Source organism: Podarcis tiliguerta (genome assembly GCF_965153285.1).
Source record: "Podarcis tiliguerta genome assembly, chromosome: 4".
In the NCBI taxonomy this organism is placed as follows: domain Eukaryota; kingdom Metazoa; phylum Chordata; class Lepidosauria; order Squamata; family Lacertidae; genus Podarcis; species Podarcis tiliguerta.
Window position 1 is genome coordinate 74,081,197 of NC_139537.1, and position 22,678 is coordinate 74,103,874.

Genomic DNA, 22,678 nt, shown 5'->3' on the forward strand with positions numbered 1-22,678 from the left:
TATACCTGCAGGTCTCAGGGCGGCTCACAACATAAAAACACAAAATGTGTATAATAGAAATAAAAACAAGAGCAACCCAATAATGCTCCCCAAAACATTTTAAAAGGGCATTGGGTGCATGGCAGGGGGTTGGGCTAGAGGACCCCCTCCCCGGTCCCTTCCAACTCTACGATTCTGCAATCTACGCTGGGATCTTCTGTCCCTGTGGATCTTGTCTGCTGAGGCAATCGCCTTACCTGGCCTCATGGGTGGACCCAGCCCTGGTTGCAGTCCTAAGGTGGGGATGGAGCCCAATACCCAGGCATGTTGGTGGCAAAGTGATTTTTGAGGGTGTGGTCAATGGGGCTTGCTCTCTGGTAAGTGTGCCCTGAGATGTCGGTCAGACTAGGAAGTGATTTTAGTATCCGTAGCACCTTAGACAAGTTGAGCCTTTTCACCAGGTGTAATGGTGGCGAGTGCACATCAGTGGTGTCATAGCCCAAAGTGGGTGGGACACCCCTTTTCAGTCTTTTGGTGCCACCATTCCCCTGTTGCTTGCCCATATATGAAATTTGGCTGGGGACTAGTTCCCCACCCCTCTCTTAAAGTTTTATTATGGTATCTATTAACACATGACATGTGTGGTATTAACAGATTTATTATGGTATAAGCTTTTCCGCACTACAGATGCATGACGTCTTACACTATGTTGGCAGATTTTATATATATTTATGGATATTTGAATTGTAAAGCAATGAGTCCAGTCCAGAATTATGTTGAAACTTAAATAGCAGTAGTTACAAACAAAGGTCAAGGAGCATTTCCATTACATTGAAACAGATTTAAACTTACAAAGGAGTATGTCAAAAAAACATTAAAAACTGTACAATAGATTTTCAGTTGTAATATTTTTTTTCCTGGTCTTAATTATGTATTTTCTTATAATTTCATAAAATAAAAAATACATTTATGAAGACAAGGACCCAAAAGCTACAAGGAAGGAGGGAAACCCCAAGAAAACAATGTGGACTTAAAACTGTCCGGCCACACAGCAATCACTGAGATTCGGTAACAACTGCAATACCAAATGTGTTATGATGATTCCCCTTTGGCTTGCTCCAGCTACTCCCATTTAACTGGGCTAGGCAGGATCAGAAAGCAGAGTCAAACATTAACAACCAGTACAGCAAGTTTCTACGTTAATTATTTTCTTTGTGGTGATGCATCAGGTAGTTGTATGAAGTCTCCCAAGTCCTCTGAAGGATAGAGTGAAGCAGACCATATCTTAGATAGAACTATTCCAAGACTCTCATACATAGCATAGGCTCTTTATGCAAATAGTATATGAGAATGGCACCAATTAATACCTTAAAGGCTGCAATTCTAGACCCATTTATCTGGAAATTAGCTCCATTGAAAGAAGTGGAATCCATGTGGTTTTTAACAGCAGAACTAAGATACGTGCAAGTCTTTCGATAAGGAGGTGATTTAAAAACTACTTACAATAAGCAGAAATATAGAGCCAGTCCACACTTTTGAAAGCTGCCTATTTTCCTTCTGTGCAGTGATGCAGATTGCACCCAGAAGGTCAGAGCAAGCGTATGGAAAGCTAACTAACAAGGTAACTAACAAGGTAACTAACAAGAAAATTCAAATTCCAGCCAGGCAGCAGTGGTGCGACAAAGCGGCAGTCAATGCCACACCCACAGCACAGTGGGAGCAGAAGGTGGGAAGGCAATTCACTGCACCAGCCTGGCACTGGCACAGCAATCAAACCCAAACTGGGTTTAATTCTATTCAGCAACAGCAGGGCGATCCCTTTAGGATCCAGTGGATCCCAGGCTGGCGAAACCCTTCCACAACAGCCTGTTCGAGTGCTGCTGGCAGCACTTCTACCCACACATCTGGCAGGTGGAAAACTCGCCTCTCTCTGTGCCAGCAGGGTTGGGTAGAGGGACACCTCCACCCATCTTCCCAGCACAAAGGGGTGTGTAGATTTCCAGCCCAATTCTGCAATCTGGTGCAGACTTACCTGGAAAGAAGGTCCACACAGTAGGCCTTACATTTTAAGTATATACAGTACAGTGGTACCTCGGGTTAGGAACTTAATTTGTTCTGGAGGTCCGTTCTTAACCTGAAACTGTTCTTAACCTGAGGTACCACTTTAGCTAATGGGCCTCCTGCTGCTGCTGCGCCGCCACCGCACAATTTCTGTTCTCATCCTGAAGCAAAGGTTTTTTTTGTTAAATTGTTTTTTATTAATTTTCCAATAAAAAACCATCCAATTATCATATCAAATCATAATCCAATTCAAATAAAAAACTAAAATAAAAACAAGTTCTTAACCCGAGGTACTATTTCTGCGTTAGCAGAGTCTGTAACCTGAAGCGTCTATAATCCGAGGTATGCACAAGTTTGCATGATAAAAGAAATATGTGGAGTTTCCCCCCCGCTATGGGGAGCAAGTTAATAATAAAGGCAAAATATTTTTCTAGCTGATTTCTGCCTGCCACGCAGCAGAACTGCAGACAGGACGTTTACAAACAGTTTACAAAATCGAACAGTTAAAAGTAAATACATTCTGGTTTGCATCAAGATTATGAGTGTGAGCCACCCTTTAGAACATCCCAATTGCCATAAAACAAAAGCACGCACAGAAACCAATCCTTCTAAAAGATGCATGGTGAGCTGCAAGCGAATATTCAAAAGGGAACAAATTTTAATAATGATAATGCAGCATTGTGATCAAGAATACAGAAGCCTTCCCAACTGCACTCGGCACACGTAAACACAGCTCTCTAAACAAGGATGCTGCCTTCGTGGCCCGGACTCCGCCTCCTTTGCGTCATTTCTATGCGCGCAGCTCCAGGCTGTTACGTCATCTACCCCGGTTTCCCCTCCTAAAAAAAGATAAAGGAAAAAATGAAGAGTGACACACAGCCTCCACTTCCGATCGCTGCAGCCTTCCCCTCCTGGGTTGGCATCCCTTTATCTCGGGAGACAAGGGAGGAGTGCGCCTCCAAACTGAAGTCAAACTGGTTGAAAGTTTGCAGCGCTTGCTGTAGGCGTAGTGGGAGTTTTGTGGAGCCCTTCTTTTAAACCGCTTTCCCAAGCGGTGCCCGGAAACTCAGCGTGGATTGTCCTCTCTTCACTTTTATCTCTGCGGTGTAGTTGCACGCGCAGGAATTGTGGGTAACCGGAAAGAAGCCCTCCGCTGAGCAGGAGGAACGCTCAGGCGTCCAATCAGGTTCGCGTTCGGAAAGATGGCGGCGCTCGGGTCCCGAGAGCGCTCTGCGGGGGAGGGAGGCAGCGGCGCGCGGGCGGACTCGGACCTCTTGCTGCACCCGGAGCTGCTCTCGCAGGAATTCCTCCTGCTGACGCTGGAGCAGGTAAGGGGGGCGGGGGCGGGGGGCGCGTCGGTTGAAAGGGGGCGGGGCGAGGGAGGGAGGGAACCGTTAAACCGCCTCACCTGAGAGACTGCGGAGCGCCGGGCTCTTAAAGCCGGGCCGGATCTCGGGTTGCCAGTTCATACCCTCCAACCTTTCTCCGATGAAAATAGAGACGTCCTGTTCAATATTACAGTATAACACTGTAATATTGATGATGATTCAAAAAATAATAATGAAGGTAATTCTAATAATAGTTCAACTAACAACAATAGTAACAATAATAGCAACAACACTGCAAATAATAATAACGATTCAAATAATAATAATAATAATAATAATAATTTATTCATACTCTCTCAGCCTGGGCTGCCCCAGCCACTCTGGGCAGCGTCCAATGTATGTAAAAACACAATAAGGCATTAAACATTTTTTTTAAAAACTTCCCTATACAGGGCTGCCTTCAGATGTCTTCTGAAGGTTGCATAGTTACTTAACTCCTTGGCTCAGGGGTCACATAACTCCATACCCTCCAATGTTTCTCCGATAAAAATAGGGACGTCCTAAGGAAAAGCAGGACGTTCTGGGATCAAATCAGAAACTGCGACAGCTTTTCTAAATTTCCAGGACTATCCCTGGAAAATAAGGACATTTTGAGGGTCTGCCAGTTTAACCCAAAGGAAACCCACCTGCCTTTTAGTACCTGCTAGATGTGGAAGAATCTTCTGAGGAAGTTTTATTCCTGTCTTGGAGCATAGTCTGTTCACACCTGAAAAATGTCTGCTGATAAAAGCGCAAGAGCAGAGCCCGGGGAGGGGGGAGAAAAACCAGCAACGCTAGGTGCCTTGGAAGCCCTTGTAGCAGCTCCTGCCCTGCAATTATTCCTATGCATGTTTCAGACTATACAGAGTCATAGTGTTGGAAGGGACCCAAGGGTCATCTAGTCCAACCCCCTGCAATGCAGGAATCTCAACTGGATTATACATGACAGATGGCCATCTAACTGCTGCTTTGAAAGCTCCAAGGAAGGAGAGTCCACCACCTCTTGTGAGAGTCCATTCCATTGTCAAACAGCACTTACCGTCAGAAAGTTCTTCCTGATGTTTATTCAGAATCTTCTTTCTTGTAAGTTGAGCAGGAGAAAACATGCTTGCCCCATCCTCCCGATATTTGAAGGGAACCATCATATCTCCTCTTTGTCTCCTCTTTACAGAAGCTTGTGGTTTTATTTTGAAGATTTTTTAAACTCACTTTTCAGGGAACAGTGCCATCACAAAGTTTCTCCAGAACATACGAAAATACCACTACAAAACATGCACACACACACAGCCAACCCAGCAATGGCTGAATATTAGCCCCCCCCTCTAGAAAAAGTACTTTGCAATATCTCCCTGACAGATGTTCCTGTCTATGACCATTGTTGTACTCACACTTGACATTTGAAGACATCCTTTGTTTTTCAGCAACATCTATGCTGACATGTTTGCTCCAATTCATGATGGTTGCTCTGCATTGAGTAAAGAGGCTGGTGTTACTTGCCCACACAGTGATAGGTCTATTAGCGGTGCTCCCTTTTTATGGCTTTAACAGCAGCATAATATGAGGACATTAAGCAGGTAAAACACTACGCTATATTCAGACTGAGAGGGCAAAAGGCCCATCTGCTAAATTTCTGCATGTTGGACTCTCATTAAAGGCACAGAAGCAGGGCCAGTAAAAGAAGGAACAAGCCTACTTCTAGATAAGTAGTTTAGGTCAGCAGTCTCAATATGGCAGCTATAATATGACAAAAGTGTATGGGTGTACAAGGGAAACTGGCCCTTCAGATATTGCTGAACTCCAGCTTGCTTCATCCCTGACCATGCTGGTTGGATTTGATGGAAGCTGGAGTCCAGCAACATCTTGAGGGCCACAGACTCCCCACCTTGAATTTGTGGGGCACTCAGAGTCTTCAGGCTGAGGGAAGCTGTTGTTTCCACCCCCAACTCTATTTTGCTTCCTGAAGTGAGGTGAACTGTGCATCCTTTGCAGGGTGCAGTAAATTTCTATGCATTTCTAACTGTTATAATGAAGATTACCAAGTTTATTACACGTGATGTGATTTTTAAGTGTATTATGTACACTTGTTATTCCAGAGAACATTTGCAGTCATAATGAATATGTTTTTTTATTACTCCGCAACAGAAGAACATCCCAGTTGAAGATGAAGTGAAGATCAGTAAAGATGGCCTTACTGATCTCTATGTTCAGCATGTCATACCATTGCCTCAACGTGAGTTACCAAAAACGAGATGGGGAAAGTTGATGGAAAAGAAGAGAGGTCAGCAGGTGTTCAAGCATGAGGTCAAAAGGTAATTCTGTTTTGCTTTGTTTGTGGATTCAAATGCAAATCCTTCCTTCCTTATACCAAGTAAAACCATTGATCCGTCGAGCTCAGTACTGTATTGGCAGTGGCTCTGCTAGATTTCTGGCAATAGATTTTGCCAGCCCTACCTGGCAAGGGATTTAACCTTTTATCATGCAACGCATGTGCTCTGCCATTGGGTTTGGGCAAATTTTCCATTCAGAAGGGAGTTCCGTGTTTCTTTTGACCGGTTCCTCCTCGCTCAGTAAGTACAACAATGGTTTTTTATTTTTTATAGGTATTGGGGCTGCCAGCGGGATGTAGAGAATTATTATTGAAAGCAGTCGCGTAGTCAGCAGTCTGATAAATCCAGAGCGAGAGCAAATTAGATTAAGAACTGGAAAGTACTTTTCAGTGGAGTTCATGCAGAACAGAGTATCTAGCTATTAAATAAATCTGCCAAATAAATTCGTTAAATGTGTGTGAGATACCACATTTATTTATATTTTGCAAACCTGTCCTATCTCCCCAGCTGTGGCTTCTTGTTTCAAACAGAAGCTGATATGAGTTAACTTTGCCCTGCCTGCCAATCAGAAGATTGGGGAAATGGGTCTGGTCCCATTGAGGATGGGCTTTGATCAGCTGATAGCGGCTCCACTCTGGAAACAACAAAAAAAACCCAAGCCTTGCACAGTTTTTTTGCAGTAAAGAACATTATCCCAGTGCTCAAATGTAGTGAATGATAGCAACACTAGTGCTAAAGCAAGGGATTGATTTCTCTGGATTCTGGGACTTGAGCACAAAATTGTATGCTGCCCAACTCTGAACCATGACTTGGAGATAAGGTATATCATATCTTAATTGCTCTTCTGGCAGGAAAATAGAACCTGAAGGCTTCCTCTATTGAACTCTAGTTTGAATCAATCAAACTTAATTATGCTTAGCTGTGTGCTGGGGCCTTTTGTTATTTTCACTGGTTTTTTGTTTTTTTTAAAATTCTAATCATCAGTAACCTGTATCCATAAATAACCGCTATTTAAACGTGTCCTGTTTTTGCTTCTAGAAAGAGTGTTTCTTCCGAAGTGTCTCAACTATTGCTTCATTCACAACTCTTAATCAAAATGGGAAATAATGCATCTATAAATTTGGGTTGGTCTATTCATAATAGACTGGTTCCTATTAGCGGATTCAGTTTATTTAGGCTGCAATCACATGCCCACTTAACTGGCAGTAAAATCCACTAAAATTGGTGGTCTTCTTTCTGGGTGGACATACTTGTGATGGGACCGTTAAGGAGCATTTATGTAGACCAGGGATGTGAAACCTGTGGCTCTCCTGATGGCGTTGGACTCCCAATTCCCATCAGTCCCAGCCAGCATGGTCAATGGCCAGTGATAATGTGAGCAGTAGTCCAATCACATCCTGAGGGCCACAGATTCCCCATCCTTGTTGAAGACAATTATGAGATGCAAAGAAACTTGGAATGAACTGTACAAGTCCTAAATTGTTTGAAGCTAAAGAAGCAGAAATAAAAATGTTTTTTGTTAATTTATCTGATACCCAACATTTAAGTCCACTGATTTAAATAGGCCGAGTATGACTTAATTTTTCTGAAAGTGTTCATTTATTTTTTAAAAGTGTTAATGTTTTCCTGATTGTTCAAGTGAATTAAATGTGAAATAAATGAATATCAGAAAAAAGCAGCAGCAGTGCCATAGCGCACTAGATGAATTCCTAGTCTATTTCAGCGCCTGACCTGCTGATCTGAACACAAACCCAGATAAAAGTTCCACTGAAATAAATAGGACCCACTTCCAAGTAGTTGTGTTTGGGATAGTGTAAATCTGTAATGACTGTGGTTTCATTTACATCTGAGCTGCAGTAATTAATATTGTTTCTATGTTACCATTTCTTTGTTCAGCACTTCTCCAGCGGAAAGTCTACGGAAACGACCTCTCATTGTGTTCGATGGTAGCTCAACGAGTACAAGCATAAAAGTGAGGAAAACGGAGAATGGGGCTATTGATAGTCTAAAACTCCTTACAGCAAGAAGCGCCAGCACTACTTGTAAGGGACTGACGGTTCCTTCAAATTCTTCAGCTTGTGTGTCTGTCTCCACTTTTTCACCGGACATTAAAGTGGGATCCAGGATTCACGAAGTTAAGCAGAATAATATTATTGTCGATAACAATATGGCACCTGGTCAAAGGTCACCCCCATTGGTGCCTTTAACAGGAACTACTGTTGTGAAATTAAAGAGAGCTGCTCCGAAAGAAGAATCTGATGCATCCGTAAGTCATTCCACATCTGTTTCTTTTAACCAGATGTAGTTGTTGCCATGTCTCGTAGCAGAAAATTGAAAGCTATAGCAGTATTTTGTTATCTCTGAATTTCTGCAGGTCACTAGGATGCTGTGCACTAATTATTTGAATATTATCATATATTATACCTTATCACAACTTTACTATTGTTAAAGAACTGTAAGATGGGCACAAACGAGTTCCTTTCTAAATTACTTCATCCTCATTACTGTGTAAATTATGGCCAGCCAGTAACATAATTCTCTGACTCAATCTGAAATGTGAGGGTCATTATTTCAGAATGTGGCAAGCTTCATTTGGCTTTGGCTTTCAACAATGCCTATTTTTCAGGAATATGAGTTCTGTTAGGAATAGATTTTGAAGTTAAGATCCTGCTTGATTTCTATGCTAGGTGAAACCCAGATTCTGCTGGGTTTCTATGCTCTGCCGGTCCACTCACTATTCTCCATGCCATGTCTTGTTCCCAAAGGTCATTGGGCGAGTGCTTAAACACAAGACTGATCTAAACATTTTCATGCTCATTTTAGAAATGGAATTGGGTGGTCTTTTGGTTCTTGCTTTTCTATGTTTAATTACGACCATATTTTTATTTTAGCCACAAGATGGCATTAGAAGCCAAACTCTATAGTGTAATATACAAGGTTTGTTTAAATGATTTAGGACAGGCAATTTTAACATCATTTAAATCTTTCTCCCTCAGAACGGTCTGAAATCTCCGGAATCAAAAAAGAAGATCCAGCATGTGAAATGGCCATGAACCAATGAGGCGCTGGAAATGTAAATAACATTTAGCCTCCATTTCAGAACAGATGAGTCATATTGAACAGGGTTGCAGATTGCGGTGGATTTTTCATAACGTTAACAATTCTACAGTACAAAGCAGGCACCATATTCTCACCCATCACCTTAAGGATATTATCTGTATTGCACTTTGAGTCATTTACTTCCCATTTTAATGGTTGGTTTTGGTGGAACAAAATTATTCTACCAGCCCTCCTTTGGAATTCTCACATGTACTGCAGTTCAGCCTTTGCATGACCTGGCAAGAGAAAAGCAGTGTGCATTTATAACTATTCATGTTCAACTGTACAGCAGTATTGCTTTTCTTTTCTTTTTGCAAATACAGTTCTCTGCACAAGTGTATTTAGACAGTGTGGAAGACTATGTTTCCACGTTCAACTGGACTTCCCATGGTAATAGTGGCTTTTGCACAAAGTTCTGTTGGCAGGGCAAGAAAAATATTTTGAATTCTTAGGTGCGATACCATGTGTCTAGATGTCTTTTCCAGCCTTGTTATGAGATGGTTACCTCTTACAGACATAGGAAAAATACTGAACTGTGCAATTTTTTGCTTCAAATTGAAGTTTTGTTACAATTGAAGATGAATTTCTGTTGTCTTTTGAGCAGATGGAAGCACATGATAGACTGTATACGGAGAGTATTTGAACGAAAAGTAGTGCATGAACTAGTGCCATGCTTTTGTACAGTACATGCCTAAGTATTTTTTCATAAAATACATGAACCTTTGTGGTCGATTTAACCTGCCTGCCTACAAAATGCCTGCTAAAATTCTGGAGAAAAGCTAACACTCCACTCATTGGGGCAGTTTGAATAGAGGGATAAATTATACGGAGAGTAAGCTATTGTGGTTTGCAAAAGAAGAAGTCTTGCCTCTTTCCTATCTGTGAATAAATGTGGATTTCTTTGAAACCACATGGATCCTCTTTCATATGATGTAAAACCCAACCTAGCTGGGTATAATAGTTAGAATTGCGTACCATACACAAAGTAGTGTTCAGTCAAATTCAGGCTGCCACCCTGTACACGCCTACCACAGAATATGGACTTAGTGGTATTTACTTCTGAGTAGACATGGTTATAACTGCATTGTTGGTGCACGACTTCCACTAGATCATGATCAAAGATTTGGAAAGAATGGTGTGTTTGAGGTGTATTTTGAGTTTCCCTCTTCCTGAACACGTGTGCAAGTTTTGTACTTTAGTACAGCACAGTTTAATTTTGTGTGTTTTGTATCTGAGCTGTCTTTTTAGTAGCCTCACCTGATTTAAATAAATTGATTTAAACTGACGATGTATTAAATTGTGTGGACCATCTCTGTTCTACAGGACTGGAGTCCAACACCTGTTATCCCAGTCTTCAAAAGGGTTTGAGGAAACTGTACACTGGTCCAGGGGTCACCAGTCCAGCACCCATAGGTGCCGTGGTGTGTGCAGAGGCGTTCATTGGTACCCTCAGGCAGGGATCCCAGATTCTGAGCTTTCATTAAAAACAAACAAACCCACTAGCACTTTAAAAAAGAAATGTGTAAAAGAAACCATTCTAAGCAATTTCTGTGAAATGAGCCGGGCTGGCTTCTCCCGCCTATCAGTGTTTCAGCCAACGAGTGACAGAGCTGCGATAAGTCACTTGTTTGGACATCAGGCAGTTAACAGCCTGCGGTCCTAAAGATATAACCCAATTTTGTTGTTGGAAAGAAATCTTAAAACTTTGAGTTCTCCATTTGTTTTATATACAAGCATCCCCTCACTTACGCGGAGGTGACGTTCTGGGCCCTCATGCGCGTTAGTGAAATCATGTAAAGTGGGGAGGCCTCTCTAAACACTCTTTATGTGCAGTCTTTTCCGCTCTCTCTCAATCCATACTAAAAATACTGGATCCCAAAATAAACCACAACTAGAATCAAAGCTCTGGGCCGCCTGGAGGATACACAGGAAAGTGGCTTCTGTCTCTGCCCTACCCGGCACATGATGTGTTAGGCAGGGAGGCTGAGCAGCCTAAACAAAGCCCCACTGTGCCTCAGGTCCCTTTGGGGCTTCCTCTGCCCTCGCCGACATCCTCTTCAGGCTCCGGGGAGGGTCTCCTCATGAGCCACGAGGACTCTCCAGCATTCTCCCGCCATTTCCGGGTTTGATTGAATTATTAAATTATTTCTCAGTGCCTTACATATATGTGGTCACAGGTGAGTCGATCAGGGGTGTGGGTGCGTGCCCGTACTTGATTTTTGGCTTGGCTACATTATTCTTTAACAGCATATTTGATCTGCAGAGCCGCACATTCTCAGTACTGCAGAACTGGTTTTGGTGTGGCGCATTGTCCTCCTCAATCCTTGCAGGTTGCATTCAAAATAAGCAGGTCCTCTCTGTCTTCGCCATGCTCCAACACCCTGTTTGAAGAGAGTTGGCTGCACCGAAGACGAAATGGGTAGTGAACATGGAAGTACAGTGGTACCTTGGGTTACATACGCTTTAGGTTACACACTCTGCTAACCCAGAAATAGTGCTTCAGGTTAAGAACTTTGCTTCAGGATAAGAACAGAAATCGGGCTAAAGTGGTGCTTCAGGTTAAGAACAGTTTCAGGTTAAGAACGGACCTCCGGAACGAATTAAGTACTTAACCTGAGGTACCACTGTAGCAAAAAAAATGCTTTTCACTTTTAAGTCAATGGGATCATTCCCACAGATCCCAGAGCGCATCTGTCCTCAGCCAGCCTAATGAAGCACAAACGATGTAGGTTTTCAAATCCCTGTCATGAAGATGGTGAGGAGAAAGCAGTATTCGCAACCCCAAGTACTTGTTCAGACGATCATTTCTTTGCCCCCGTGTTGCCTTTTCTGATACAGCAATGAGAGATTTTCAAGCATTTTAAGATCATTTCCTTGATACCATTCTAAACAGAGGCTGAGTTAGTGGGCAGCACATCGTAAACCTTGTCAATACCCAAGACACATGGTTGCCACCAAGAACATCCATTCATTACCATGTTTGATGAAATGCAAAAAGCAGCTGCTACCGATTCATACCATCGAAGAAAGCTGCAGGAGCAGCACTCTTGAAGTCAGTAAGGTGAACTTTATATTTTTGGACAAATATAAAAAGGTTTCATCTCATGATACCTTTCATGCAGAGGCCATGACATATATTGTGGCACACTGTATAGCAAGCATCACATTACATTCCTCCTGTACCTCTCTCTGAGCCATTGGTACAGAATTTTACTACGTTATCTTAGAACATGGGTAGACAAACTAAGGCCTGAGGGCTGGATCTGGCCCAATTGCCTTCTAAATCCAGCCCGTGGACAGTCCGGGAATCAGTGTGTTTTTACGTGAGTAGAATGTGCCCTTTTATTTAAAATGCATCTCTGGGTTATTTGTGGGGCCTGCCTGGTGTTTTTACATGAGCAGAATGTGTGCTTTTATTTAAAATGCATCTCTGGGTTATTTGTGGGGCACAGGAATTCGTTCATTCCCCCCCCCCTCCAAAATATAGTCTGTCCCCCCACAAGGTCTGAGGGACAGTGGACCGGCCCCCTGCTGAAAAAGTTTGCTGACCCCTGTCTTAGAACCTGTGCAAGAATTTAAGTACATACATTCCAGCAACTTCATGAGTGGCAACGACCGTGCTGCTTCCCAGAATTGGCCACAGGAGCATGTGAGAGAGGGCAACAAATGCCAACGAGGGCTAATGTGAATATGGTTTTTGACACAAAGTAGTTTGGCCCATAGGGGAATCGATTGTAAGTGGATTATGACAGTGATCTAAACATTAAAGGTAAAGGTACCCCTGCCCGTACGGGCCAGTCTTGACAGACTCTAGGGTTGTGCGCCCATCTCACTCAAGAGGCCGGGGGCCAGCGCTGTCCGGAGACACTTCCGGGTCACGTGGCCAGCGTGACATCGCTGCTCTGGCGAGCCAGAGCCGCACATGGAAATGCCGTTTACCTTCTCGCTAGTAAGCGGTCCCTATTTATCTACTTGCACCCGGGAGTGCTTTCGAACTGCTAGGTTGGCAGGTGCTGGGACCGAACAACGGGAGCGCACCCCGCCGCAGGGATTCGAACCGCCGACCTTTCGATCGGCAAGCCCTAGGCGCTGAGGCTTTTACCCACAGCGCCACCCGCGTCCCTCGATCTAAACATTAGCTTATCAGATTATCAGGTGGTCAGTGGCCTGAAGATTTGGTTCTAAATTCTCAACCTCATTAATGTATAAATGGCTATATAACTACTTAAAGGTAACAGTGCAATCCTACACACGTTTGCTTGGTGCTCTTGCCTTGACATTTTTAAAAAGAGCTATAGATTGGTCATAGTAAGGGAACTTCGGTTGTCAGGCTCCGTATAAAGATAACAATTGGAATAATGTCTTGGGTGGGTGAGGTTAAGAGAGATCGGGATTAACGGTATGTATTCCTGGTAGAAAAAGATTCCCTCTGGGGAAACGAAAGTTGTTAAATAATGTTATGTATGCTTCCATCTGGGAAATAGAAAAAAAAGATTGATTTGGGGTTTCCTTTTCATTATTTGTTTTGTTCTAGAGCCTGCCTTGAATTCCTCAGCAGCAACTACCGGTAGATGTGATGAGCAGCTTCCATGACTGGTAGAAATACACACAGAACTGCTGGGTCAAAGTTTAATATTTGGCTTGGGGAGAGAGATCAAGCTTTTACGGTCTTCTCTTAAGAGTATATATGGATTTTAAATCTTCTGCATTAATCGCTGGAGAGCTTATGTTTTTATTGTAGAAAAGAAACAGCATATGCCAGAAATGGATTTACAAAATTCTTCCCCAAAATTATAATTTGCCTGAAAAGACTAACATTATAAATAATTATGCCCTGCACACTTTTTGAGATGTTTCCCCTATATTGTTTGAGAGATCTTAAATCTGAATTAATATCCTGACTGTGTGAAAAGCAGAAAATATTCTGTCACTAATCCATATACAGTCATACCTCAGGTTACAGACGCTTCAGGTTGCATATTTTGGGGTTGTGCAACGTGCCGAACCTGGAAGTACCGGAATGGGTTACTTCCGGGTTTCAGTGCTCCCGCATGCACAGAAATACTAAATCACGCTTTGCGCATGAGCAGAAACGCCGAATTGCGACCCACGCATCCGCAGACACAGCGCTGCGGGTTGCAAACGTGCTTCCCGCACAGATCACGTTCGCAACCCGAGCATCCACTGTATACATTTTCTTCGGACCTGTTTTCCAGAGCTGAGATAAAACGAACCCCATGTTTTCGTAAAGCGGACAAACTGTCTACCTAATATAATTGGACACAAAGTGAAAACGAATGTACTGCAGTAGCAGGAGCTGACTCCTAGCTACCTTATCCTTAAGCTAGGAAGATAAAGCCTTCTCAAGCCCTACTAATAGTTATGCATCACAGTATAAATGTGGGGAAGCTGCGATCTCATCTGCCTCTTGCTTATTTATGATTTCAGAATCTGTTTTGATCAGCGCCTGAAGTTACTGATTGCGAAAGTATGATGAACAGCAGACACTGGAGCAATATTGTACAAGCACTGCAGCTACACTACTGGAAATACCTGGAACAGGAATGTAGCTGCTCTTAATTTCCATGATTGCCTAATATTTCAGAAAATAAGGGCAATTTTCTGTTTGTACCAGTAGCAGCCAGTGATTGGGCTGTTACTTTCTGAACATGTAATGCTTCTGTTTTTTAATGGCCTCACCGAGATTTGGGGTTTTGTTTTGTTGTTCATATGGATCCATCTTTTTTAAATAAAGGGAGTTTATCCACGCCTTACCTCAAATGCTAACATTTATTGAAAGTTAAGTCTTTAAGATGTCAACTTCACCAAAATACAGCAGAGTTCATTAGAAATACGTTTATTACTTCATAAAATACAAGGTGCAATGGAATTTCAAAACGAGTACTAAAACCGAAAATGTACTTTGCAAAATGGCCTTGCAGTATCATGCAATAATGTGCTGCGGATTCACATCAATTTAAACCTCATGCAGTCTGTTCCTGTGTACATTTATGTCGAAGAACGTCCCAGTCAGTTCAATGGGAGTAATTCCAATGAAAGTATGCATAGAATTGTAGCCTCAAAACCCTTATTTTAAGGCATAACCCAAAACTTTCTAACTAACTTTCTATCACTGATTGAACCAACATACCCTACTTTCAAATTATCACCTACTTGGACATGATGAACATTGATACTTGATCTATCAATACCAAACAGTAGCTCCTGTAATCTTTCCGGAATCCCCAAGTCGAATATATTATCAGTTTTAAACTACATACATCTTTTGAAGAGAAATTTGTATTACTAAAAATGTAACAGCCCTGTTGAATCAAACCAAGGCCCAGCTACATCAGCACCCTGTGTTGTGTGGTAGCCAAGCAGATTATTATGGGAAGTCCACAAGCAGGGTATGAGCTAAATTAGGGTTGCCATATTTCAAAACGTGAAAATCAGGACACAAAAGCTGTTGAGCTCTGCTCTTTTTGGCAGAGTTGTTGAGCTTTTCCCCCACGAAATCTCAACAACAACAAAAAATGCATTTTTGAGCTATTTTTTTATTAAAATTGCCTAAATCTACACTACCAAAATGGGCTGCCATATGTCCAGATTTTCCTGGACATTTAAGCAATTTCCGCCTGTATGCTGCTTGAGGGGGATGAATGCTGGCTATGTCTGGAAAATTCCAGATGTTGGGCAATGCTATCTCAATACCACACTTCCTGTTGTGTTCTCCAGCACCTGGCAGTCAGAGTCCAGACTGTCTCTGAACCCGGAGATAATAATCAGCCATCTTCACTGGCAGGTTTTATCCTCTAAATATCTGAGCAACTCACAACTCCATATTTGAACTGGACTCGATTCATAAATTAAATGTATTGCCTAGCAGTCAGTATAAAAACCACCTCCCCACCCTTTTGTCTTTCCCTTCTCTAAAGCATTTCTACAACCTAGAAAAAGAAAAAGAAAAAGAAATCCTGATGACTATATATTGCAGGGGGGAAAACCCAAACACTTTTTTCACTTCTGGTCAAAACCCACAGCTGTCATTGCTTATTTGAGAAAATATATGCACTTGTGAGAGCTGGTGGTGGTGGTTTTATTCCTTTCACATTTTAAATGTCCTTCCCACACTCAGGACACAGGATGTCATCCCTTTCTGTGAGGAAACCGCGGCCCACCAACGACAGGGAGCACTTCTTGCAGTTGAAGCAATCGTTGTGCCACTGGCGTTCCTCAAAGGAGATATACTTGGTTCCTCCAAGTCCTGAAAAGGCAAAACAAGTATTTAAGAAGAAACCACGGGAACACCTTCTGTAAGGTCATTTGGGTCAGATTCCCACATCATTTCCAGTTGTGAATAAACTTCCTTGGACTTAAACATGTGGGAAAGTTGCATTTAAACACATCATTGACATAACTTTGTCACAGCTGAGACTGCATGCAGAATTCTAGATTCCTGTCAGTCCCTAGATGATGATAACAACAACAATAATTTTTATTTATACCCCGCCCTCCCCAGCCAAGGCCAGGCTCAGGGCAGCTAACAAGCAATAATAAAACAGGTTGAATGAATACAACTTAAAAACAAGATTAAAATACATTAAAATATTGAAACATTAAAATATTAGCCCCGGTCTCATGAGGCAGAGCGTTCCATCAGACCGGAGCCAGTGTTAAAAAGGCCCTGGGTCTGGTTGAAGTTAATCTAACTTCCTTAGGGCCCAGGACCACCAGGGTGTTGCTATTTATGGACCTTGAGGCTCTCCGTGGGACATACCGGGAGAGGCGGTCCTGTAGGTATGAGGGTCCTAGGCCGTGGACAGAGATGAGGAACTGTGGCCCACCAGGAAAAGTGGCAAATAAATAAAATGAATGAATGAACTTTATTCTGAACTGATTGATGCTGTTTTTGAGGTGCTTTTTTCTGTCTGCAAAGGAAAACGGTAACACGATACTTACCACTGATTGGATTGGTGCATCCTGCACACTTCTTGGCATAGAGGCTGCAGTAGCAGTTCAAACAATAGGCAAACTCATCCCGGGAAGTAAAGCGTTGCCCAGAGAGCTGTTTTTTGCACCCGGTGCACACAAAACACTCCTTGTGCCATGGCTGCTCCCGGTAAGTAATTCCTCCTGTAGTAATTGGCTGTGAAATGAAAAGAAAAATGGGAATGAAAAGAAAAGAAAAGAAAGGAATTCCTATTGATTTTGTGCCCCATTTCCGTTCACCTTGCAAATCTTTTAAGCAAGAGGTAGCAGAACTAGTCTCATGCTTAACCCCTCACACCTTTTCTGCGAAGCCCCTGACAACCTTCTTTGTTCCCGTGTCTTTCTGTCTTTTACCTCATAGCTAAGCCAAAATAAATATGACTTCAAAGCATTGCACAGCCTTATATAGTTTAATGCTCTGGAACATGTTGGCGCAAAAGTACATGCAAAACTGGATTGCAGTTTTACTCTGAACTAAAGCAGACAATCAGCCCTGAGTGCTCACTGGAAGGACAGATCCTGAAGCTGAGACTCCAATACTTTTGCCACCTCACGAGAAGAGAAGACTCCCTGGAAAAGACCCTGATGTTGGGAAAGATGGAGGGCACAAGGAGAAGGGGACGACAGAGGACGAGATGGTTGGATAGTGTTCTTGAAGCTACCAGCATGAGTTTGACCAAACTGCGGGAGGCAGTGGAAGACAGGAGTGCCTGGCGTGCTCTGGTCCATGGGGTCACGAAGAGTCGGACACGACTAAACAACAACAACAACAGACAAATGTATGTGTGTCGCTTTCGGTTTAATAGTCATTTGCACGAAGCAATAAACAATACCTTCTTGCACTGGACACACTGCATAGCAAACTGCTTTTCGTAGCAGGGCACGCAGAAATTTTGACTGTCTTTGGGAATGAAACTCTTTGTTCCGATTGGCTGTTGGCACCGATGGCAGATAAAGCAGGTCTCATGCCAGCTGTTTCCTTTATATTCCATCTTGCGGGTACCTAGGAGGAGACCACAGCATGAGATTTCTACCTTGGCTTTCAAGCTGCTGTGTAGGGAAAAGGTAAGTAGAAACTGTGTTCCATTTTCCAGTTTGCATATGAGGAGAAGCCGGACACACTTTTAGCAGAAACTTGGGTTTTTGTGGGAGCAGCAAAAGTATAAATTCCTGCAGCTATTACACTCCTCAGATCCATTCTGATGTTTAAGGTGTGCAGGTGAGCTGCATGAAGAGTCCCTTTTTGAGTGACTCTCTCAATAGACTCTGAAAACAATGCAGGTTGTGGGGTTTTGTGGCCTTTCATCAACATTTACTAGTGGCCTTTGCTCGGGGTGAAACACTCCTTTCTCCTAGTTTTGATTTCCTTCCATGCTTTCCTGTTCTTCTCTTTCTGGGGGGCTGCCATCAGTCCCACCTCTCAGCACTGGAGAAAGATTCTAGCTTTTTTTGGTTGCTCAAAGTGGAATTTGGTACCTTCATGCCCATGTTGATGCAAAATACCAAGACGCCAATGAGACTGGTCCCTTGGTGTTTCTCTCGAGAACTGAGGAGAGGTCAATCTCTTAAAGCTGCTGAGAAAATTTCCAAGTACTGAAGAGGCTGCCCTCACCAAAGTGGAAAACCTCATCATGCAGCTCTAGCACAGGGCAACTGGAGATGGCCATTCCCCCCAAAACAAGGTCTGAACTCTGTAGCTCCTTCCTGGTTACATTCTGATCCAAATACAGCATGCACTTATTGCATCTTATATTTGTGTCTTCTCTTTTCGGATTATTGGCTAATGATTACCTAACCCTCTTCTGCCCCTCTGATTTTCTAGGTTCCGTTACAAATGCTTAAAACCAATTTTTCCTCTAGTTCTGTTTTCCTATTGTCTTCAGCATTTTTCCAGTCCGTTTTCTGCCTTAAGACAGTTTTGAGTTTGGGGGTAGGACTGAATTAACCCAGCCCTTCCAAAAACAAAAACAAAAAACCCCCAACCAAACAAACAACATCTAAAACACCTCCCATTTTGACCCTGGCTGTAAAAAGAGACTTGCTAGAGTAAGTCAAACCAGTTGGGCATGTGTAACCTGGAATATTTGTTCGCAAGCTTTGTGGAATGGGTTACAACGATATAAAAATGCAATATTAAGAAACAGTAAAAGCAGGTGACAACCAAGAGCACAGAATGTGTTCTAAAATCTATCTCGGGTGTCAAAAAGAGTTCAGAGGGGAATCTTCAGCAGATGATGAACGTTACACAATAAAGATGTCCAATGCTCCTCTTGGGGAGGGAATTCCACAGCTTAGAAATTGCCACAGAGAATGCCCTCGCTCAAGCCACACACACCCTGGGTTTCTGAGTGCAATGGAACTACCATGTTCAATGAATGGGCTGTCTGAAAGAGACCATGTTCTGAATTTTTCTCACAAATACAGGAGACATCTCATTTTCACGTATGGATTCCCCTAATGTGAGCACATGCTCATTCATTCAGTGGTCGACTCTGGGCTCTCAGACTTCAGTGGTGTCCTATGCAATGCTAAAATCCAACACAGCATTTTTGTGTGTGTCCCCTGCATCATGGCGCCCAGCGTGACAGCACTTGGTTGAGCCACCCTAAAACCACCTCTGATTCATTCCCTCTCTGGAAAGAAACCAGAGCAGAAGAAGCCCAGGCAAAACGAAAGAGGAATTTTTGCATTTAAATATTTCAAGCACACCTTGTGGGGTCTTTGAAAAGCCAATGTTGAAGGGCATCCTAGTTAAATCAACCACATTATTGTTGGGCGGCAGTTTAAAGGCAAAGTGCTATTACCTCTGTATGATTTGCAAGCAGCTTTCAGTGATATTAACATCATTTATCAGATGGGAGGATTTGTCCCTCTTAGAGTAAGTGCTACATGGAAAGAGACTTAAAAAATTATTAAGTGAGCTCTAATTGGCATAAAAGCAATGTAGCAAATGTGTTAACAGATTATTATCTTGCTCTATGACATTTTAAATGGCTTTTCACATCTTATCAGTTTATTAATGTGCTATATTAATAAAGCTATAATTATGCTATGTTTAGTGCTTATGTGATTTTTTTTATTAAAAAAAAAAGAATTAGGTAGAGTTGAGAGCTAAAGTGCCGATCCCTGAAGGAATGAAAGGATGCCCTATTAAACAAAGCAGATCTGATAACTAACAGAGCTGGGTGGCTTCACAAGTTCCCATCTTTGAAGTACTGCTGAGATGTTTTCAGTTCTTATTCCATCCCTGCTAGGCGTGCACTATGAAGCTGCATCTGGATGGATTTGTGTGTATAATTATTTTCGTAATTTCTGTTTTGTTTAATTATACGAGGTGATATCTAGAGTTACTCATGCTCAGAGTAGATAAATGGGCTTAAAAACATTGATTTCAGTGATTTCTGATGGTAGGATTGGAGGAGGACCTCAGTTCAGAATAGATACCACCATGGCTTTCTTTTTCCAGACAGAACTTGCCAGAACTCGGTTCTGGTACCTCTCAGGTGGGCACCATCATAGGAGAACAAGGGAGAATTATAAAAATAGCACTAGCCACCATGGTCCTTTTATAGTTGCCAGACTCTGTGCAGAATAGTTCTGATGGTACAAGATTAGTCTGTGATACATGTGTCCTCAGCTGATTATATATATATATACCCTCACATTTTTAATGCTTTTTTTTTGTGTGTGTCATCTTTTTTATTTTTGGCTGGGGTCTCAAAAGCTGGAAGTGGCCTAGGTCTCTCCAGACCTTTGAGAGGGCCTGCCAATCCACACCCCTCAACACCTGCTGCCTGATGTGGCCACCTCACTTTGTCCAATGGTAGGGCCAGCCCTGCTGCCAGGAACTGGACTGAGGAGGAATGGTGGGGGCTGCCGCCTCTTCTCTTAAACCTTCCTGAGGAAAAAAAGGTGTTTCCTTTTCCTCGTCCCAAATCATGTCATGCAGGTTCCGTTTCTAAAGCAAATGCTAGCGGCCATTCAAAACATGAAAACCAGAGTCCTTGCAGATAATTCCCAGATGATAAAGGGCACCTTTTGTGGACTCTGGGGTATGCTTTTGGCCAAACACTTGTCCCCACCCCCCTTGCATCTCCCAAATGTGTGGTTTCAGTTAAGCCTTGAATCAAGCCTCTGTAATCTCCGCAAGCGCTTTAACACACCACCTAGGACTTTTGCCATTATACATAGCAGGGTTGGCGGCGGCGGTGGTGATGGGGAGAGACCTGAAGCTAATGCAAAATTGCAGTGGATTTTGGTCATCTGCTTTGAATGTAGCTGCATAGTTGTGGTTTCTGCTTTCCTAGCTTGTAACCCAAACCTCTCTAATTTTAATGTCATGGCTAATCAAGCATAAAAATTAATTTGAGGATAAGCGACACAAGAGGCAATTCAAAAAGTTTTTTTTTTTACTAGTGATCATCTGCTGATTACACATCAACTTCCTGACTCATAAAAAAACTGGTTTTCCCCTGCCTTCTATTTTCAGCACAGCCATCAGACTCTGCCAGCAAAAACACCCATATCAGCCAAGCTATTGCATTCTATTCAGCAAGTAAAATCAAACCACGTTTAATTGGGCTTTGAATCCACGATTCAGGATGTTGGGAGGCTGCTAGTTTGGGGGCAGTGAAACCTGAGCATGAAGCATGCTCAGCTTCCAGGGTTTCAGAGAGTGCCTTTTCTGATTTTCTTATAAAAGCCGATAAACTGCGTGCCTTTTGATAGCCCCAGTTAAAAGTCAGAAAGTCAGGGGAAAAACCCTGCTGCTTAAAAATAATAATTATGTACTTAATTTTCAAAGTATGGAGACTACGTCTTGCCTCCAGGTAAGCTTTTTCATTTACATTAAAATTTATGAAACCTTTAGGTCTTTGGGTCGCTTCCAGTATTCCTCTGCAATCAATGTAGGGCATTATCTACTTCACAGACTTAAGCAATAGCAACAAACTGATATAATAAGGCACAACCAGCCAAGATTCAGGGATTTCATTATCAGGATCTATCTCCTGCATTTTTAAAATGTTAGAAGCATGAGCGCTTGAGCATCTCCTCCTGCCCCATCACCCTGGCTTTCAGAAATGAAATTGTGGAAGAGCCTCCCATTGGCCTTGAATTCGGTCCCCGAAAGACACTCCCATCCCCGTCCTGAAAGCGGACCAAGTCCTAACCTGGCATGATGGTCTTCTTGCACTCACTACACTTGGAGGAGTATTCATTGGAGTAACATTCCGTGCAGAGAAGATGTTCTTCTTTTGCTGCGAAAGGTTTGTCCACCAGCGAGTTCTTGCACTGGAAGCAGTGGAAGCAGGTTTCGTGCCAGTGCCGGTCCTTGTAGGACAGATCCTGTAGAAATCCCAAACCACAAAGGAGGCTTAGTAAAGAGCTTACTAAGAGAAATGGAGGAGAATTTACTCAGACTATGCAAGGGAAGAACTAGGTCAGGGCTACTGAGGTTATTAATATTGCCGTTGGGTGAATAGAAACCGAGTCTTCTTTGAAATAAATATGATCCAGTCCAAATATAGGGTTCATAAGCTTCACTTAAAGGTAAAGGTAAAGGTACTCCTGCCCGTACGGGCCAGTCTTGACAGACTCTATGGTTGTGCGCCCATCTCACTCAAAGAGGCCGGGGGCCAGCGCTGTCCGAAGACACTTCCGGGTCACGTGGCCAGTGTGACATCGCTGCTCTGGCGAGCCAGAGCCGCACACGGAAACGCCGTTTACCTTCCCGCTAGTAAGCGGTCCCTATTTATCTACTTGCACCCGAGAGTGCTTTCGAACTGCTAGGTTGGCAGGCGCTGGGACCGAGCAACGGGAGCGCACCCCGCTGCGGGGATTCGAACCGCCAAC

The 22,678-nt window shown here is 42.9% G+C and overlaps 2 protein-coding genes and 1 long non-coding RNA gene across 7 annotated transcripts in view; 2 read left to right on the forward strand and 1 right to left on the reverse strand.

Annotated features, from left to right (window-relative positions):
• The first annotated feature begins 3,173 nt into the window (after positions 1-3,173).
• On the forward strand, positions 3,174-10,118 carry LOC310676312 (ashwin). Of its 2 annotated transcripts, none has more exons than XM_083438139.1 (4): positions 3,174-3,368; positions 5,550-5,716; positions 7,631-8,000; positions 8,731-10,118. In XM_083438139.1, the coding sequence occupies exons 1-4, from the start codon at positions 3,243-3,245 to the stop codon at positions 8,785-8,787; spliced, it is 720 nt and encodes a 239-aa protein (XP_083294265.1). In that variant the 5' UTR covers positions 3,174-3,242; the 3' UTR covers positions 8,788-10,118. The 2 variants fall into 2 exon arrangements, with proteins under 2 accessions (XP_083294265.1, XP_083294266.1); XM_083438140.1 differs by lacking the exon at positions 3,174-3,368 and adding an exon at positions 3,444-3,606.
• A 1,950-nt stretch (positions 10,119-12,068) lies between these two features.
• Positions 12,069-15,808, forward strand: LOC310676374. Its single transcript, XR_014510506.1, has 2 exons — positions 12,069-12,608; positions 12,981-15,808. It is a non-coding gene; the product is annotated as an uncharacterized lncRNA (long non-coding RNA).
• The window catches only part of FHL2 (four and a half LIM domains 2), a 32,358-nt gene continuing 24,354 nt past the window's right edge, over positions 14,675-22,678 (reverse strand). For 3 of the 4 annotated variants that reach the window (XM_083438089.1, XM_083438091.1, XM_083438090.1), the window contains 4 exons: positions 21,997-22,171; positions 17,659-17,828; positions 16,796-16,982; positions 14,675-16,100 (listed from right to left, as the gene is read on the reverse strand). In XM_083438089.1, coding sequence (XP_083294215.1) covers positions 15,949-16,100; positions 16,796-16,982; positions 17,659-17,828; positions 21,997-22,171 — 684 coding nt within the window. In that variant the 3' untranslated portion in view covers positions 14,675-15,948. Of the gene's footprint in view, positions 16,101-16,795; positions 16,983-17,658; positions 17,829-21,996; positions 22,394-22,678 lie in introns of all 4 variants that reach the window. The other variant, XM_083438092.1, reaches the window with a different exon arrangement.

Coding starts and splice junctions, on each gene's coding strand:
- LOC310676312 (XM_083438139.1), top strand. CDS start 3,243: ATGGCGGCGCTCGGGTCCCGAGAGCGCTCTGCGGGGGAGGGAGGCAGC. Junction 5,717..7,630: donor TTCAAGCATGAGGTCAAAAG/GTAATTCTGTTT, acceptor TTCTTTGTTCAG/CACTTCTCCAGCGGAAAGTC. Junction 8,001..8,730: donor AAGAAGAATCTGATGCATCC/GTAAGTCATTCC, acceptor TTTCTCCCTCAG/AACGGTCTGAAATCTCCGGA.